This window comes from Chamaea fasciata, unplaced genomic scaffold (assembly GCF_029207755.1).
Source record: "Chamaea fasciata isolate MVZ Bird 193981 ecotype frontalis unplaced genomic scaffold, bChaFas1.0.hap1 SCAF_16, whole genome shotgun sequence".
NCBI classification, from domain to species: Eukaryota; Metazoa; Chordata; class Aves; order Passeriformes; family Sylviidae; genus Chamaea; species Chamaea fasciata.
Window position 1 is genome coordinate 9,731,593 of NW_027094101.1, and position 19,247 is coordinate 9,750,839.

The 19,247-nt window shown below is 56.7% G+C and overlaps 1 protein-coding gene across 1 annotated transcript; it reads left to right on the top strand.

The window, feature by feature from the left end:
* Nucleotides 1–1,811: 1,811 nt before the first annotated feature.
* SYNGR3 (synaptogyrin 3) lies at nucleotides 1,812–17,266 on the top strand. The gene is made up of 4 exons (XM_066197864.1): nucleotides 1,812–1,910; nucleotides 9,810–10,050; nucleotides 14,691–14,833; nucleotides 16,531–17,266. Exons 1-4 carry the CDS (start codon nucleotides 1,812–1,814, stop codon nucleotides 16,738–16,740), a joined length of 693 nt encoding a protein of 230 aa, XP_066053961.1. The 3' UTR covers nucleotides 16,741–17,266.
* The last annotated feature ends 1,981 nt before the right edge of the window (nucleotides 17,267–19,247 follow it).

Below are 19,247 nucleotides of genomic sequence, written 5' to 3' on the forward strand. Positions count from 1 at the left end.
GATGACTCACCTGTAATTGAGAAAAACTGCGTGGCATCATTATGAGCCTCAACAGTTAAATCCTGATCCCAAAGCTGCCAGAAAGAACAGACTGACAAAGCTGCAAAAGGCCCAAAGGAGCTGGAAACAGCATCCAGCACACGGGAATGCTTTGCTCTGTGACTGCATCGTGTGTGTGAGGGGTGGAACACACCTGCCCCGCAGGTGCCCCGCAGGTGCCCCGCAGGTACCCCGCGTGCTGTGGCAGTGACAGGGTCCCTGCAAGGGGAGCGGGGCTGCAGTGGGGCAGGAGAGCTGTGCCGGGGCCGGGAGAAGCCCCCAGCCCCACAGCCCCACGGCCGCAGGGCGGGCGGGCTCCTCCTCCCTGCGCCTTTCCCGGCAGCTCCCGTCCGGAGCAGGGATGATGTCAGGGTTGTCATGGCATCGGTATCTATGGAACCGGGATCAGCATCGCGGTGCTGTGAAAAACCAACTCAGGACATGGTCCTGGAGCCGCGGGGGGAACTCCCTGCGAAGTAATCGAGGGTTTCCCTCTAAGGTTCTTCTTTTTCCTCCTTCCTGCTGCCCATGGGGAGGGAGCAGTGATGGGGCTTAGCCTCCCCCCGTCCCATGGCAGCTCTGGGTGCCTCCTTCCGTGCGTGAGGAAAGCGAGAGGTCAGCCCCATCCGTTTTCACTTCCCTTTTCTTGCACCAGCTATGAATGCGCAACAGCAAAGAGCAGCTGCCACACCTTGCCCTCTGCTCTTGGCCACTGGTCCCGGTGAGTGGCCAGCAGAGCCCTGATTCGTGCCAGGTCTGAGATGCCTCCTGAGGCCTCTGAGGGTCCCCAAAGGGTGACAGTCACTCTTTCTGGGGGTCTGGGCACAGAAGGGGTGTTTATTTTAGGGTCAGTGTCCACAGCAGAGGTGAGCTGAGCAGTGTGGTGAGTCCCTGTGCTCCAGGCCATGGCATTGCTCTCCTGCCAACAGCCCAGCTGCTCACACTGGGTGTCATGCCGGTGACACTGGCATGGGGTGGTGACCCTTGCAAGGACACCCAAGCCCTGCCCGTGGCACGCTATCTCCAGTGACCATAGAACAGTAATTCTTGGAACAGCACAGTGACCCTGGCAATGGCAGGTATCCTGGCTCTTCTGTGGTGTCCCCAGCCATGGCACAGTGACCACGACCACAGCACAGTGGCACTGGCTATCCACAGTGCCCACAGCTCTGCTGTGGTGGCCATACCTACGGCTCAGTGACCGTGGATGTCACAGTGTCACATTGCCTGTGCCCACAGCTCGGTGGCAGCAGCTGTCCCACTGTCACAGTGCCCGTGCCTGCATCTTGGTGACAGTGGCTATGACAGAGCCACAGTGCCCATGCCCACAGCTTGGTGACAGTGGCTGTGACAGTGACACAGTGCCAGTGCCCACAGCTCTGTAGCAGTGGCTGTTCCACTGTCACGGTGCCCATGCCCACAGCTCAGTGACAGTGGCCGTGACAGTACCGGTGCCCACATCCCGGTGACAGCGGCTGTCACGCTGTCACAGTGCCCGGAGCCCCATCCCGGTGTCCGGGCTCAGCTCGGGCTCGCTGAGGGGGGAGCGCGCCCCGCGCGGGCTTCGCGCACCTGCCCGTGCCCACCTCCCCCCTCCCCCCCCCCACGGGCCGTTGGTTCCTCCCGCCGCCCGCACGCGGCGCTGCGGACGAGCCCACGAGGGAGGGGCGCGGGGGGGGGCGCGGGGGGGGGGGGGGGGCGGGCGGGCGCGCGGCCGGCGCGGGGCGCGCGCGGCTGGGCTCGGCTGGGCGCGGAGCGGGCGTGGGGGGAAGATGGAAGGAGCGTCCTTCGGAGCGGGCCGGGCGGGGGGGGCCATCGACCCCGTGGATTTCCTCAAACAGCCGCAGACCCTGCTCCGGATCACCACCTGGGTAAGGCGGAACGGCCGCGGCGGGCGCGGGGCTGGGCGGCGGCGGTGCGGGGACAGCGCCCGGCGAGGCGGGCAGTGCCCGGGCGATGGAGAGTGCCCGGGCGATGGGCAGTGCCCGGGCGATGGGCAGTGCCGGACCGACGGACAGCTCAGGTGCATCGTGCCCGCAGCCGGTGCATCATTCCCAGCGCTCGGTGCGGTGCCGGTGCGGCGCCGCTGTTGGTGCCGCTGTTGGTGCGGTACCCGCGCCGGTGCCGGTGCGGTGCCGGTGTTGGTGCGGTACCGGTGCCGGTGTTGGTGCGGTACCCGTGCCGGTGTTGGTGCGGTACCCGTGCCGGTGCCGGTGCGGCGGGTGCTGCCCAGCCCCGCGGGCAGTGCCGGCTCCCGGTGGAGCTGGAAGTGAGTTTCCTCGGGAATGTGGCCGGGAGCGGCGGCGGGATGCGCCGCTGCCCCTCTCCTGTGAGGATGGGGTTCGGAGCAGGAGGCAGAGGACATTTTCCTGCCTTCCGCGCTCCGTGCATGCGTGTGTGTGACAGAAATCCGGGAGCCAGCCCTGCCCAGCTCCCCCGTGCTGCTGAGAGGATGTCATGTTTGTTTGTTGGACGTTTCCCATCGGTGTATTCCCACCGTGGAGCAGGGAACAGGAGGTGGAATGGGCTGTGCAGCCTCTCAGGGAAGGCTTTGGTGGTCCGTGCCCAGGGAGCTGTGCCAGGGGAGCCGTGGTGCCCCGATGCCCAGGGCTAAGGGCAGCCCCTAAATTACGTCCCCCAGCCTGGCTTTTCGCTGAGATCTGCAGCTGTGCAGCACCTTGGGAGGTCAGGAGTGCCGGGTCCTTCCCAAAACCCCCCAGTGGGAAGGGTCTGCCCGGCTCTCACCTGGCTCTGGTGCCTGGCTGGAGGCTGTGGCTGAGCCTGGGGCTTGTCCTCGCCCATGTCACCCCTGTGCTGGCTCTGTGTCACCTTTGGCAGCTCTCAGTGAGCAGAGGAAAGCTGTGCTGAGGTGGGGCAGCCCCCCAGCTGCCCTCCTTGCAGCAGGCACAGCCGCTGTGTCCGTGGGGCTCTCCAGGCTGGGAATGCCCCGGCCGAGGCCCCGAGCAGCACAACGTGCAGCACATGAGCAATTCCAGCTGCAATCACATGCTCAGAGTTAAACCACATGCTGCAGTGTGTGGCTGGATGGGAGCTGGTGTCCTTCCCAGGGCCTGGAGGAGGCCCAGGGCTCCATTGCTGGGGAAAAACGAGGGCCAGGGGTGGATCCGGGGCATCCAGCTGGGTGTGAATGGGGCATTTTGGGCAGGGTTGAGGTGCAGCAGTTATTTCCTAGAAGAAAACTTGGTCTGGAGCCTCCTGGATTTTCCTTGAGTTTGCAATGGCAAACTGCTGGCAGTGGTGTAGGGTTTGGGTACAGTTAAATAAATCTGACCCACTGTTGGTGAGTTCAGCCCCTCTCCCCATCCTTGTTGGATGGAGGGGATTGGACACTGCTGGGAGGCAGGACCAGAGTATGGAATATAGGTACAAAATAAAAATCCAAGTTCAGAAAATATTCCTGGATATATTCACTGGTTTATTCAGTGGTGAAGTCCCTCCTTTCATGGCTCTGTGTTCACAGGGAATCAGTGACAAACAAGTGCTTACAACTCCAGAAATGCATCAGCTGAACTCCGAACAAGTGCAGGGGCCACCAGTGTGGACAAATGTGGGATGAGCCTGGTGCTATCCCATAATGTTTGCCACATTTAGAGTTGGCTCCAGAGCCCCCTGAGCAAAAGAGAGTCTTTTGCTCTTTTCAGTGGTCTGGGGGTTGAGCTCCCTTTGGAGCCCTTTTTGCTGGTAGATCTGTCAGGATTCATCACAGCTCCAGCCTGGGGATTCAGGGCCCCACCTTGGTTGTGTCAGTCCAGTTCCCTGTGTCTTAAACCAGTTCAGCATTCATGGCTCCCTTCAGTGTGAGCTGGGACTGCAGCCAGTGAGAGGTGTCAGGGGATTCCCTTCCTGCTGCTGTGCCTTGTGCCTGGATCCCACATAAACCCATGTCAGGATGGAGACACTGGATGGGGGAAGCTTTGTTGAGGTCTCTGCTGCCTCCCTTGCTGCTCTCCTGGGTGAGTGTGGCAGTGCTGTGGCACGTAGTGACATCCTTGCTGGTGGCCTGAGCAGCTGGTCCCACACCAGAGACGGGACCCTTGCTCCCTGTGCGATGTCAGCTTCTCTTGGGAAAAGGAGGGAGCTGCCTGGAATGGGCTGGTTTGGGTGGAGGAGAAATCCCACAGGGATTTGGGGCCAGCCCCAGGTGCCTGAGGTGAGTGGCTCGTGTTAATCTGGCCACTGCTGGGGCTTCCCACCACCAAGGGAAGGTCCAGTTCCCTTTTGTGACTCCTTTTCTGGCTGCCTGGGGGACCTTGTGCTGGCAGACATGTGAGGGACTGGCAGGTGAAACACAGAAATCCCCAAATGTCAGTGGTGGCCAGAGGTGATTCCTGGTTCTGCCTCCCCCTGAGAGACTAATTCTGAGTATCTGAGGGGGAAAAAAAACCTGCTCCTGGCTTGAGCTGTAAAATCAAAAGCTGGAAAGAACCATTTAACAGTTCCTCATTCATCTCTTCCCTCTCTGTCTGATGCAGTTTGTCAGATGAAGATGTGATCGCTCTTGTGGTTTCCTTTGAGACATTTTTTTGCAGGGCCAAACAGAGTCGATATTCATGACGGGTGCCTGCAGAATCATGAGTTCCTTTCTCTGTGACTGCCCGTGCCAGCCAGACTTTCAAGTGGCCACTCAGCTTCGCAGGGCAATTGTTCATTTAGCACAGCCTTGGGTCTGGCTTTTAAAAGCAATTTTGGCAAATATTCTGGTAAACTTTTTCAGCAGTTCCTGTGGTTTCGTACAGAGCAGCAGCAGAAGCACAGTGACAGGTCCTGTCAGTGCACCTTCATCCCTCCTGACTCTCCCATCCCATCCCATCCCATCCCATCCCATCCCATCCCATCCCATCCCATCCCATCCCATCCCACCCCACCCCCTCTCTGCCTCCCTGGAGCTCAGCAGGAGAAATGCAGGGAATAAGCTCTGGATGGCTCGTCAGGGGTTTCACTGACTCCCGAGCACTCAGGGCTCTTAGGGAAGAGCTCCAAGGCTGCTCTGGCACTCCAGGAGCCCCCAGCAATGCTCAGAGTCATTAGCATGATCTGAGCTGCTCCAGGCTTCGGTCCTGACCACTTTGCAGAAGGGTCATCAGATTTCTGCCTTAATTTTCTCTTTCTGCAGGCTGTGGATTAAAGGCAGGACTTAAACTTAACGTTTTGGTAATGGAATTATAGGGAAGCTTTGCTGCATCTGAGCTTAAAATGGTTCTGAATTGTCATGCTCCTGTCATCTCTGGTTTCAAGCACTGCTGTGTGTGCCATGTGCTCAGATTGCAGGACGAGATTAGGAGCCTTGAATGGACGCTGTGTCTCAGCCAGCATCTCTCACCACATCAGAAAACATAATTCAGGAAAAATCAGTCATGTGGTCATCAGTAGACATCCTCCCAAACTGATTAGCCTGGTGGATGTGGCTCTAAACCTCTGACAGCCAGCACCAGACCCCCTCTTGCAGTGCCAGAAACCACGCCAGGCCTTCCCTTCGTGCTCATCTCCGTAGTCCCCTGGGAGGTTTGGCAGAGCTTTGGTCTTCACAGCCTCCAATAAACGATGCAGATCAGTGCTGGAAACTTCCCTGAGACTGACAAGTGTAAAGATAAACTGGAGAGGAACCCAGGGCCTGATTCCCCTGTGTGCCAAGGGTGCCACTCATCCCTGAGCCCGGGGGGATCTGTGCCAGGCCCGTGCACAGCACAGGGGCTTAGTGGGGCTTAGGGAAACACTCGGTGCTAAGCAGGATTTGCCCTGTGCTGGTTTGACCTGAATTGTTTTCCCTTCTCCTTTGGTGGTCCATCCTTGCCTCTCTGGGCTCCAGGAGGGCAGGGAGCTGAGCAGGAGGGGTTTGGAGCGAGGGATCACCCAGAGCTGGGTTGTGCCCAGCGCTGCTGGTCGGGAGCCACGGCAGAGGAAACGAGCTCTGGGTTATTTTATTTTTCCCTCATGCATTCCATCTCCTCCATGCTGACATTAATGGTTGCCTGCGTGTGTAATCAAAGCCGGGTTCTGCAGTCTCCCACAACCCCACACCTTCTGCTGATGGTTTTTTTAGAGGTCCCAAATGCAAGCGCAGTGCCTCAGCAGTGGGAACATCTCACCTTAAAATGGCTGACAGCTCACACCGAAGCTCTCAGCTCCTGCTCTCCTGTGTTAGTTGCTTTTTGTTTTCCTTGCCTGCCTCTGCTCAGGCTGTGAGGCCTCCTGAAGCACATTTTAGGGGATGGGCTGCAGAAAGGTGAAAGCAACGGGAAGGAAAACGCGTACGTGTGTGTGCTGGGGTGCAGCCTGCTGGAGCTTCAGGAGGGAACCGGGATCTGCAGAGCAGAATTCCAGAAGAAAGGCAGGCAGCCTGGCCAGCCAGCATCCTCCAGATGGCAAAAAACGTGGTGAGAGGGGGCAGACACAGCTCCAGCTTTATCCACCCCTGACAGGTGTCTCCACCCTGGGCACATTAGGGTCCCGGCGAGGGCCTGATGGGTCCAGCAGAATTACGGAATCCTGGAATGGTTTGAGTTGGAAAGAGCCTTAAAATTCATCTAGTTCCACCCCCTGCCCTGGGCAGGGAGACCTTCCACCATCCCATGTTGCACCAAGCCCCATCCAGCCTGGCCTTGGACACTGCCAGGGATGGAGCAGCCACAGCTTCTCTGGGCACCCTGTGAGGGCCTGCCCACCCTCTGAGCAGAGAAGATCTGTCCCACTGTCCTGTGCCATTGTCCTGTGTCACAGAAATGCTGCCTGGCCTGGAGAGGTGTCTCTTCTTGCTTTAAACTGGAGGAACTGGACTGCAGGCTTCCATCAACAAGAGAGCTCCCAGTTTCTCCCTGGTGTGGTGGAACCCCAGGTCCCTTTGCACACGAGCAGCCCATCCATGTCCCCATGGGCCTGGGGGCTCCTGGCTCCCTCCACTGAGGCTCCTTTGTGTGGTGAAGGGCAGCTCTGAATGGAAAGGATGGGAGAGGAGAGCTTTCCTCCTTCTCATTCCCCCTGCAGCCACAGGCAGGGCAGCCACACAGTCCGTGGTGGAGCTGCTGCTGTTGGGGGCTCCAGAGCTCAGGAACCCCCACACCAGCAGCCCCTGTGAGCTGCCAGCACATCCCCGTGGCAGCTTTGACAGGATTCAAGGATGGAAGATGCAATTTCCCACCAGGGTGGCCGGGGGGAAATTCAGTTTTCTTACTGTGACTTGCACGGGTTCATCCAGAATTTGTTGCTGGTGGCGTTGGGGCTGTTCAGCTGGAAAATGGAGTGTCCTGTGAAGGCTCTTTTGCAAATCCTCTGAGGAACTGCTCAGGCCCACAAAACCTCGCTGCCAGTGGAAAATCTGACCTTGTGTTTTCTCTTTCAAGTCTCTGACGCCGTGGTTTGTGAAGGTGATTGGGGAAATGCACGTGTTCTGTGTGAACTCCAGAAAACACAGGGGGTTTGTTTCCCTGCCCACATTTATTTCATCTACCCACGTTTTCCTAAAATAAAAGCACTTTTTCGTCTATACTTAGAAAGGCAACACCAAATTTGTTCTCATTAAAATGTTTCACCAGCACCAGTGGGTTTTTTAAAGAAAAAACCATAACATTACAATCCTGGGCGGTGAGGGAGAGAAAACCCATGGAAAGGCACGTTTGGACAGGAATTTTCCAGGCAGTGCTGATGTTTTGAGCTCATGTATCAAAGATGTGCACTTGGAATTTGTTGCTGCTTTGACCTGCCAAAGAAAAGCTGCGTGTCCTGTGTTTTGTGCGTTGAAATGTGGTTGTGGGGGTCTCATGGTTTGAGCCACTTGGGTTGTCTGGCAGCAGGAAGGATGCTCTGCTTTCCAAAATACTTTGGAGGTGGAAGTTAAGTGATAAAACATTCTTAAAAAAAAAAAAACAAAAACAAACATTGACAGCCCCAGGTGTGCAAAGCTGGTGCAGACACCTCACACCTGTGCTGTGACATCCTTAATTTTGTTTACAGGAGCTCTCCCTTCACCACCAGAGCTCTGGGCTGCCAGCAGGCTCCCAAAAGCTTGGAGGAGGTTGTTAATCCTGGGAGAACGGAGTGGAACTTCTCGGAGGAGCTGAGTACGAGTTGCCTGGCCTGCCAGAGCAGTAATCGCGCGGAATCCGAGCTCCTCAATTATTCATGTTTTCCCAGAATCACATTTCTTCTTCCCAGGGCCTGTTTTTATAAATGCCGCTGCTATTTCTGATGGTAAATAACAATGTTGCATTATTTATGAGCAGATTTTTACAACTGCTGGTGTTACAGCTGCTGCCAAAGCTCTGGGAAAGCTTCTTAGTGCTGTTTGTTGTTGTTTCTTCTTACATGCAGCCCCTCCTGTTGTGAGTGTGATGGTGATGATGGTGATGGTGATGATGATGGTGATGATGATGGTGGTGATGGGATGATGATGATGATGATGATGATGGTGATGATGCTGTGCTGTCCCCAGTGCTCCCCAAGCTCAGCACAGTGAGGAACAGGGTGCAGGTGCCACAGGGTGACTTGGGTGGCCCCAGAGCTCGTGGCTGGTGCTCAGGGCTGACCTGAGGCAGGGATGGGGGTGGGACAGTACCCCAGGCCTGGTGAAATCCCAGAGGAGGAAGAGGAGAAGGTCCATCCGTGTTATGACCTTGGGGCTGGTTTGCCCACCATGGGTTCTGCTCCATTTCCCCTGCTCTGTGACACGGCTTCCCTGGGAGCTGCAGGAGGTGACACAGGTGACTGAGCACCACCAGCTGGGCTTCATCCTGTGGCTCCAGGGCTGCTACCTCCGTGTCACCTGTCCCTGTCTCATGCCTGCCTTGCTGTTCCTGCATGTGCAGCAGGAGCCAGTCATGCCCTGTTCCTGTCCCCAGCTGCTCCCGGGAGAGCTGGAGGAGCCTCTTATCTCTGCTGCTGCATGTCTGGCTCCAGCTGTGTCCCGGGAGCCAGCAGGGATGCCTGCAGGGCTGCTGGTGCTGGCAGGGCTGAAATCAGAGGTTCCCAGTGTGAGGGAGATGTGCCTGCACCCCCTGCTGCCCTCCCTGCTCTGCCAGAGCGGGATCCAGAGTGGGTTGTGCTGGTCCTGCAGCTTCCCCTCCTGCCTTTGGTGCCAGGAGATTAGGGAATGACCGGGGCAGCAGGGGGATGGTGTTCCCTGAGGCCACCTGCAGGAATGTGACATCTCTGGTGGCAGCACGGGCTCCTGGGCAGCGCCAGCAGCCGCTGCCCTTCTGTCTCTCTGGGGCCCAAGCCAGCTCACTGGGTGATGGATTCAGGAGCTGCATCTTTCAGCCTCTGCTGAGCCAGCTGAAAAATCGCCCTGTTGCTCCCTGTGCCACCTCCCCACACGTGTCCCCTGTCCCCTCCACCAGCAGTGCAGCCCTTCCCTGGCTCAGCTGCTCAGATGTCCCGTGTCCCTTCCTCCCTCCCTGCCCCACAGGGACACCAGGGGCTTTGTGGGGCACAGCCTGGCAGCAGAGAGCAGCACCAGCACAAAGACTCTGCCCCATCTGGTCATCTTTTCCCTCCCCAGCTTGTCTGGAGAAGAAGATCCTTAAACCACCCTGCCCAGCAAGGCACTGGAAAGGCAGGAGGAGGTTCCACCTCCTGGAGGAGGAACACCCAGGTGTTGCTTGGAGCCACCAACCAGAGCAGAGCCGGGATGTGCCTCACCAAAGCCACGTTGCCATGGAGTCGGGGCCGGGGATGGGATCCAGTGACGCTGCTGCCGTTGGAAAACGGAGTTCCACGCAGGCAGCAGCGAGTCGTGCTCTCTCCCCTTCCCCCTGCAGATCTTCTCCATCGTGGTGTTCGGCTCCATCGTCAACGAGTGCTACGTGAACAAGGACAGCCAGCACCCCGAGCTGCTGTGCATCTTCAACGAGAATGAGAGTGCCTGCAGCTACGGCATCGCCGTGGGCGTCATCGCCTTCTTCGGCTGCATCTTCTTCTTCGTGGTGGACCTGTACTTCCAGCAGATCAGCAGCGTCAAGGACCGCAAACGGGCCGTGCTGCTGGACCTGGGCTTCTCAGGTACCTCTGCTCTGCTCTGCCCTCCCCTGCTTTGCTCTGTGTGGGTCTGTCTCTGCCCTGCCCTGTGTGGGTCTGGCTCCATGGGGTCACTGCTGTGCCCTGCCCCTGCACTCTCGAGTCTTCCCCGCTCCTCCCGTGGCCTGACACTGCTGGATTATTCCTTTTTCTGACCCAGAGATGGGGCAACTGAGAGGTGTTTTAAAGACTTTGATTCCATTTTTAGTCTCCATTTATTCCATTTTCAGTCTCGTGTAAAGGGTGAGACAGTACAAGTGTTGTAATCCACGCCATCACAATCAGAAGCCAAGCTATTTCTTAATTACAATCCATTGTAAGCGTTTTTTGGCCTATCAGCTTTTGCCACACAATGCTGTTAATGCCTTAAAGCAAATCATCTAAAATCACCCCTTGTGGGTCCTGCTACAATGCACCTTTCATGGTTCTATTTTCATATTTATGTGTTCCATACATTCACCTTTCATAGTTCTATTTCTCTAAAGTATCTGGTCTGTTTGCAAGGCCATTATTTAAAACTCGTTTCCAGTTCCATTTCTCTCTCTCAGCAATGTCTGTGCTGTCCCATGGCATTTCTAAGTCAGCATTTCTTATCTCAGAGTTTGCACACAGATCCTCAAGACTGTGTGAGGCTTCTGTCAGGCTTTGGGAATTCCCTCCAAATCCATTTCCCACGTGACACAACTCGTGTGCCTTGGCTGGGGACAGCACGGGTGGCAGGGGAGTTGTCCCACCCAGCCTCAGTGGGCTCAGTGAGCACTGAGGAAGCCACATGTGGTGTCTGGGGACAGTGATGTGTCCTCACCCTGCCGCTGGAGATGTTCTCTGAGCTGGCTTTGGTGAGGCTTGGTGGTCACATCTCAGAGCCCACACCGGGGCTTTTACCCACCCACATCTGCTCTGGCTCACAAAAAGCAAAGGTGGTTTCAGCAGCTGCCTCGGGGCTGGTTTCACTTTGTGCACAGAGTTTGGAGCAGAGCAGGAGCAGCTTCTGTGCAGCTGGGGCTGCCCTGGGGTCTGCTGTGCCCTGCTGAGCCCTCGAGCTGGGGCTCATCCCTGCAGACAGGAGCAGGCAGGATGCTCCAGGCTGGGAGCGAACATCCCCTGCTCTGCTCTGGGAGCTGCCTGGCTCCGTTTGCAGCTGTTGCTCTGCATTCCCAGGCTCTGTTAGCAAAGTCTGAGGTGATTTATCCAGCCCAAGCATGTCTGATGGCTCTCTGTCCCAAATGAAGACATCCATCCTCACCTCCCTGCCCTGACTGTTGTTCAGGCTGTTCTCTCCTCGCTGCAAAGCTCATTCCCATGGTGCTGGAGCATCCAGCCCTTGTTAGAGAGAATTTACAGCGCCTTCCGTGGGGCTCAGTGCCTGAAATCCTCGGATTGAAGCGGGAGGGGGACATCCCATCCAGCTTGTGGCTGCTGCGTGTCACAGAGCCAGGCTGGGATCCTGCCTCACATCCTGACAGGCACGGGGGAGCTGGCACTGCTCTCAAACTCTGCCTCCCTTCTCCTTGCTCCCTGTGTTGGGTCCACTGAGGGGAGAAATGAGAAAATCATCGGGTCCTGGAATGGTTTGGCTGGAGGGGACATCAAAGCCCACTCAGTTCCAGCTTCCACTAGACCAGGGTGCTCCAGACCCAGTTAAACTCTTCCAGGGATCCAGGGGCAGCCACAGCTTCTCTGAGCACCCTGTGCCTGTTCCACCCTCCCAGGGAAGAACTTCCAAAAATGCATCTGGGAAGTGACTGGGTGGTGACTCTGGGGCACAGGTGGGGGTTCAGGCTGGGCCACCACACTGAAAGCAGCACTTACAACCTTCTCTTCCAGCTGCTCTTCCAGCTGTTCCCACAGCCAGGCGTTTGCTGGAGACCCGGCTGTGATTGGGGTGGTAACACATCTTCCCTGAGGTCTGCAGCTCCTGTAATGATCATTATCTGCCGGCTCTTCCCGGAGCTCTCCTTCTCCCCGGAGTGCTGGGGGCAGTGGAGCTGGAGCCCTGGCTGATCCAGCAGGAGCTGGGGCTGGCACAGCCTCACCCCATCACTGCCAGGGCTTTTAGAATTCCTGTCAGTGCTCCAAACATCCAACCACACCTGGTTTGTGCTGCTGGAGGTGCTGCCTGACCCCATCTCCTCCACCGGCAGTGGCACCTGCCTTGCCCGTGGCACCGGGGGAATCCTCCTGCTGCCCGGAGCTGGTCTGGAGGGGAAAAGCTTCTCTCTGCACCACAAAACCTGCTGGGAGTGCACACGGGCGGCAGCAGAAGCCGTCCCAGCCGTTCCTGGCTGGATGGGCTGAGGATGAGGAAGGTCAGTGCCTCGCAGAGCTCGGTGCTGCAGAGGGATTTGGCAGCTGCAGTACCCAGCGCAGCCGTGCTGGGCCTGGGATGTGCATGATGTCATTTTAACTCCTGACATCCCGGGGGTGCCACCAGGCCTGGGGTGGCTCTGGGGACACAGTGGCAGCGGGGGATCAGTGACAGTGTCCTGCCAGGGAGGACGAGCTGCTCTGGGTGCAGTGTCACACATAGGAACAACTTCCCCCTCTGCAAACCAGTGCCAACCCTGTGTCCCAGAGCTTGTCCATGTCCCTTGTGCCAGCCCTGTGTCCCCAGGCTTGTCCCATGTCCCTTGTGCCATCCCTGTGTCCCCAACCTTGTCCCTGAGCCATCCTGCAGCTCCCACAGTGTGAATGAGCCTTTGGGAGCTGCTCTTGTTTCACCTCTGGGCTTTTTTAACTTCCCAGCTCCCCCCAGAGTGATTCTGAGCAGTGGCTGAGGTGCCAATGCAGGGGCTGGAGCTGCTTCCCCTGCCAGGGAACAGCTGCTGGTGAAGTCCCCTTGTCACAGCAGGGGAACAGAAAATATCCCTGAATAAAGGGTGACCTTTAAGGAGTAAAGCCCAGAGGTCTCCTTTAATGCTGGCAACAAGTCAGTGTGCTAAAGGGAAGTGAAAATGCTTATGCAGAGATCTGGGTGGGTTTGGTGTCAGGATTGGCTGTATTTGGTGAAGTGTCTGTAATTTGGAACAGGAAACCTGCCTGAGCCTTCCTGGGAAGGCAGCTCATGGCCAGGCCTGATGGTTGGAAACTCCCAGGTCCAGCTGTGCTGGAGGAGACAAGGAATGTGTCTTAAACTGCAAATTAGGAGCAAATTCTGAATTAAAGGCCTTGAGCCCTCTGCCTCCTGCAGTCAGTGTGGATGCTCCCAGGGATTTTATATCGTATTTAGGGATAACTGGCAAGATAAATGGGAATAAATGGGAATAAATGGGAATAAAGGAAGGCTCTTCTCTCCCTGCAGTCAGACAGAGACTGGCAGCCTGGCTGCTCATCCTTGTGTGCTGATGATCCTTGGAAGCTCAGCATTCCCAACATCCACATGTGCACTGACACCCAGAATCTGAGACATCAGGAATGATGGAGACCCTGAAAACAGCCCCGTGGGAGGGTCCAGATAGTGCAGCTCCTCTTCCCAGTGCTGGAAAACACTCCTGCTGCTGGCCCTGTGTGCTCCTGGCTTTTCCTTGAGCTGTTCCCTGAGCTGTTCCCTGAGCTCCTTGGCACTGGGCAGTGCTGGTGGCTGGGGATGGAATTAGGGCAGCTGCAGCCGTATCTTGCTCAGCCAGCTTTGCTTCCAGGCAGGAAAAATCAAATAATCACCAGAGTGTTTCTGCTCAGTTCCACAGGCCCAGGGGGATTGTGCAGGGATGAGCAGAGCTCTCACGTGTCATGGAGGCACAGAATTACAGAATGGTTTGGGTTGGAAGGGGCATTAAAATCCATCTCATTTCACCCCCTGCCATGGGCAGGGACATCTCCCACTGTCCCAAGCTGCTCTAAGCCCTGTCCAGCCTGGTCTGGGACAATTCAGGGGCAGCCACAGCTTCTTTGAGCCTTCCCTACACTCACAGGGAAGAATTTCTTCTCAATTTCCAATGTAAATCCACCCTCTTTCAGCTTAAGGCCATTTCCCCTTGTCCTGTTATTCAATGCCCTTGTGAAAAGTCCCTCTCCAACATGTCCAGGGAGGATGTGCTGTCCCTGGGGGTCATTGAGATCAGGTTGAGGTGTAGCTGATCTGAACTTGAGGCAGGCAACAAACACACTGAGATGACCCCACAAGTTTCCTCCCATCTCTGTTTTTGTTTTTAAAAAGCTCCTTTTGGACCGCGGCTCCCGAAATTCCTGTTCCTGTTGGAAACCTTGGAGGAAAACCTAGAATTTGGGGGTTTAGTGTATAGTAATATATATGGGGCAATATGGAGGATTTAGGGTGTTGTCTGATTCCTTCTTCTCCTTCTTGGTTTCGGATGGCTTTTTTCTTTTTGGGTGAAAAGGGCCCCCATTGCAGACCTTGGGTGATCAATTATTGGGTCAAAAGTATAAATAATACAGGTGTCATCTCATTATTGGATAGTTTATGTTTCAATAACCTTGGAAGGAGTGAGAGACACCTCCATTTTCTGTCTTGGTAGAGCTCACAACTCGTGAGACTGTGCTGTAGATAAGAATTAATAAACACAAAAACTGCGGCTCCCGTGTCTGAAACCCGGCTCTGACACCAAGAGAAGAAGATAAAACCCTTAGAGGCAGGGGCAGCACTGACCAGCTCTTTTCCCCTGCAGGTTTCCTGGCCTTCCTGTGGTTTGTAGCTTTCTGTTTCCTGGCAAACCAGTGGCAGAGGACGACGCTGACCAGGGGCTTCTCGCAGGGCGCGGACGCGGCGCGGGCGGCCATCACCTTCTCCTTCTTCTCCATCATCATCTGGGTGAGGGCAGCCCCGGGGCTGAGAGGCCAGAGCAGAAATGAAACCTGCCCGGGGTCAGGGCTGAGCTGGAGGGGGACTCTGGGGTTTGGAGAAGTGAATCCTGGCGGGCAGTGAGGGAACCTGCGGGCTCTCCACACGTGGAGCTGGTGGTTTCTTTACCAGAGCAGCTTCGGCTCAGTCTCCTCTCGCTGGGGAATTCCAGGCTTCCCTTTCTCCCGAGGCTGGGAAGTTTTGTTCCCGTTGAAAACGTGTCACCAGCCATGGGCTGCCCTGATTTCAGCTCCTCCCTGGAGCCCCAGGGCGGCTCGTGTGAGGCAGAGTCCCCAGGAGCAGATCTCTGCGGTGAGCGGGTTCATGGCAGGGCTGGGGGATTTTGGGAGCTCTCAGGCTCATCAGCTCCCTCCTGGGACAAACCAGACTGGCCCTTTTGCTGTCCACCTGGAGAAGGGGCTTGTAGGAACCCCCTTGGCTCCCATTTTTTGCTCCACCTGGTCAGAAGGACTTCAGCCAGGGCTGTGTGAAGCCCACCTGGAGCCCACATGAGCTGGGGGGGCTCCTGCTCCAGAGGCTGGGTGTGGAGATGCAGGGATGGCTCCGTGTTACCTCCGTCCCTCCTCCAGCTTTGCCTGGGCACAGAGCCCCGGGATGTGCCCTAATTCCATATTGCCTTAAAAGAACTGGGGCAAAAGCCAGTTTGAAGCTTTCCAGCAGCAAGCCTCGCTCCAGTTCTCCCCCAGTTTAACTGCTCCCTGCTTTATGATTATCCCAATAAATCTCTTCTAATCCCAGCTCTTCCCCATCGTCGCCTGCCACAGGGAAGGGCAGCGGGTGGGATTCCCCATCCCATCAGCATCTGCTGCCACCCCGGGAGGGCTGCGGGGACACCAGTTCCCTGTCACATCCCGAAGGATGGCCGGGATGCTTGGGAAGCCGTTCCTGGCTTCTACGGGCATTTTTTTCGCCTCCTCAGCGCGTCATTTACAAACTAATTGAATTGTTAATGAAACCTCCTGTTATGAGAACGAGCGAGGGGCCCTCCCGGCTTTGCCGCCCACATTTCCCACCGTTTGCAACCTCAATTCCAGCAACCTGGAAAAGGGTGAAGGAGTCTCGGCAGAACTGACCTATTTTCCTGGGCTGGCACTCGGGCGGCTTTCCCTCCCCACAGCAGCTGCGTTTATTTGGGCCAGCAGTGCCAGAGCTGCACAGCCAGGGCCCCCCGCGCCAGGCAGAGCTCTGGGGGTCACCCTGCCCCACAGAAATGATTTCTGGGGTGTTGGGGTGGGCTTTGGGGCTGGGTTAGCTCTGGGGAACAGAGGTGGGGGGGTGGCAGTTTGCTGGGGGGCTGCGATGGGCTCGGTGCTTTGCAGAGGGATGGGGGATGTGGGGTCTGGGGGGGTGTGGGGTCTGGAGGAGTGTAGGGCCCTGGGGGGACATGGGGTCCTGGGGGAATGTGAGGTTCTGGGGATTTGGGGGGTCCTGGGGGAATGTGAGGTCCTGGGGATTTGGGGGATCCTGGGGGTTTGGGGGATCCTGGGGAGACAGTGTGATGCTGGTGAGACACAACGTCTCGGGGGAGCACGGGTTCCTGGGGTGACTGGGGAGTGCCGTGGGGGTTCTGGGTGTCCCCCGAGGGACACGGGGCGCGCTGGGGTGTCCCCCCTGCCCCGTGTGACGCCGTCCCTCGCTGCCCGCAGGTGGTGCTGGCGCTGCGGGCGCTGCAGCGGTACCGCCTGGGCACGGACATGTCCCTGTTCGCCACCGAGCAGTTCGGCACCGACCCCAGCGCTCCGTACCCCGGCTACCCCGGCGGCAGCGGCGTGGAGAGCACGGAGACCTACCAGAGCCCCCCGTTCACCGAGACCTTAGAGCCCAACCCCAAAGGTTACCAAGTGCCAGCGTACTGAGGGGCCGGGGAGGTGCCACCCCTGCCCGGTCCCAAATGTATCCCAGTTCCCATTTCCTTGCCGTGGCGAGTCAGTGCCGGGTCCCTTTATTAGCTCGTTGTGCAGTGAATTCTGTACAGTGGTATTGGTTCTTGTCTTTCCTGTCCCAGGGTTTCTAAAAGCAGTGTTCCCTCTAAGCCAGGAGGAAGGAAGGTTGGTACCACATCACCTACACGCGGGGAAGAGGAGGAGATGTCCCCTCTGAGCTCTGCTGGGAAAGCCCAGGATGCCTTTTCCTCTTAGAAAACAGCAGCTGAGGAATTATTATCTCGTTCTTCCAGAGCTAACACAGAATCCATCGAGGGTGGGTGGGCAGTGGGGAGAGCTGGCCCTGTCTGCTCCTGCTGTGGAGCTTCCAGTCCAGGTTCCATGGAAAGTGCCAAATTCACGGGGAAATCAGTGGGCTCTGTGTTCTTTTTCTTTGTATATATTTGCTGTACAAAACCAATATCCAAACAGGTGTTTCAAAACTTGGTTTAGAGGCACGGGGGGGGGGGGGGGGGCACAGCAGGCCGGGGTTGGGGTCAGGATCCAGACTGCTTCTACACTTCAACAGGTTCTGGTTGAAGATTTGAAAAGTTACTGTTTGAAGGTGGAAGCCAGCAGGAGCTGGTTGCTGGCTGGGAATAGCCTGTGGTCAGTGGGAATGTGGCACTTTGGGGTTGTGTTTCTTCATGGGGAATTGGGAAGTTTGTAAATTCCTAAGGAATTTTTGATTGGCAGCGCTGATGCATCCTCACTCTGTGGAGGTGAGGACCAAGGTGAAGGGCTCAGCCTCGACATCCAAGGCCATTAGGAGCAATATTGGACTCGTATTTTTGTTCTGGGAGCAGCCACCATCTGTCAGCTGCAGCAGAACCCTGGGAGGGGACACGTGTGTCACCCTGCAGCCTTCAGAAATGAGGGATCCAGGCAGGGAACTGGAAAGGCTTCACAGGCCACTGGAGTCCATCCTGTGTGGGCTCACAGCCCCGTGTTTGGGAATGGTGTGGGAAGAGAGCCAGGGAAAAACACCCAGAAAGAGGCTCAGGTTGGGGGTTCAGCTGCAAAGAACAAAGGAAAGAACATGTGAAATCCAGTAGGTCCTTGTCAGCCACCTGCCAGCTTTTCCAGCTGGTCCAGGCTGTGTCACTAAGGGCTGAGCAGAGGAGCTGGAACTGGAATTCCCAGCCCTGTTGGTGGCAGCTCCATCCCTGGAGACTCCGGGGCAGTCCCGGGGTCCTGCCTTGCCCGTCTGTGCTGGCAAAGCCACCACTGCCTTCCGACCTCGTGAGGAGCAATAGCCACCACCTGTCCCCTCCCTGTCACAGGTCCTGGTCGCCATAGCCACAGCTCATACCTGCTGCTGAGATCAGTGCCCTAATTAATGATAATGCACTAATTAAGCAGCCAATCATCCCGAGAGGTCACTGCCGGTGGCTCCAGGTCCTGGCTGTGCCCAGCTCCTCACAGGTGCCTGACCACGGACACCCCAACCCAGGGCAGCATCAGCCTCAGTGAATTCCGGGATCTTTTGTGGTTTTGTGGAGTCAGTTTTGCTGGGAAAGAAAAACAAAAAAACCCCGAGGATTTTAATACAGGGTACGGTAGAACTGTAGCAATATTTTCCTTAGAGGGAACACTGAAACTTTAGCAGCACAAACAGTACTCGTGTTAATATTTTAGCAAAAATTATAATCAATTTAAATGTTTAAATTGATTGTACGTGAGATAATGTTCGTTGGGTACAGTGTATTTTTTCTAACTATAATATAACTGTTCCAGAGTTTCCGTGTAACTGTAAAGAGCTAAAGCTGTGTCTGCCTGCAGGACGTGTCCTGCCCCGTGTGCCCGCCCCCACCCCGTGCTGAATATTACACGCTCTGAATGTCCCCCCCAGGCCTGCATTGCCTTTCTTTACCCCCACACGCACATCCCACCACGCCCTGAGCTCTGGAGCAGCAGCAGGGAGGCGGGGACCACACCAGCACAACTCCTGGTGCTTCCCAAAGTCAGTGTTGGATTTTTCTTTTCCAGCTGCTCTGCTGGGCAGGGAGGAGGAGGAGGAGGAAGGGTTGGGTGCCTGAGGGGCGTCCTGGCAGCACAAGGAGATGCTCCTTGATTAATCCAGAGCTGGGAATAACGTGTCCAGCCTCATCATCACTCAACAGGCAGCTGGAGGGAGGTGAGCCCTGATCCTCTGCACCCCAAGCACCACCAGGCAGTGGCAGGGGTGGCAGCCCTGCTGGGGGGGCACTGGCACAGGCAGAAGCCCGCAGCTGGAGCATTTTTCCAGGGACTAGCACTGGGTTTGTGTCTCATGTGGTTGCACCAAGGCCGTGTCACCAGGCAGGAGGGGACAGCCCCAAAGTGCCTGGCCGTGGCAAGAGCCTTCACCCACCTCAGCCTGACTCAAACCACCCCGTTTTGGGGTTTGTTGGTGCAGCTCCCCGGCCTCACAGAGCCCTGGCCCTGCTGAGTTCAACCCT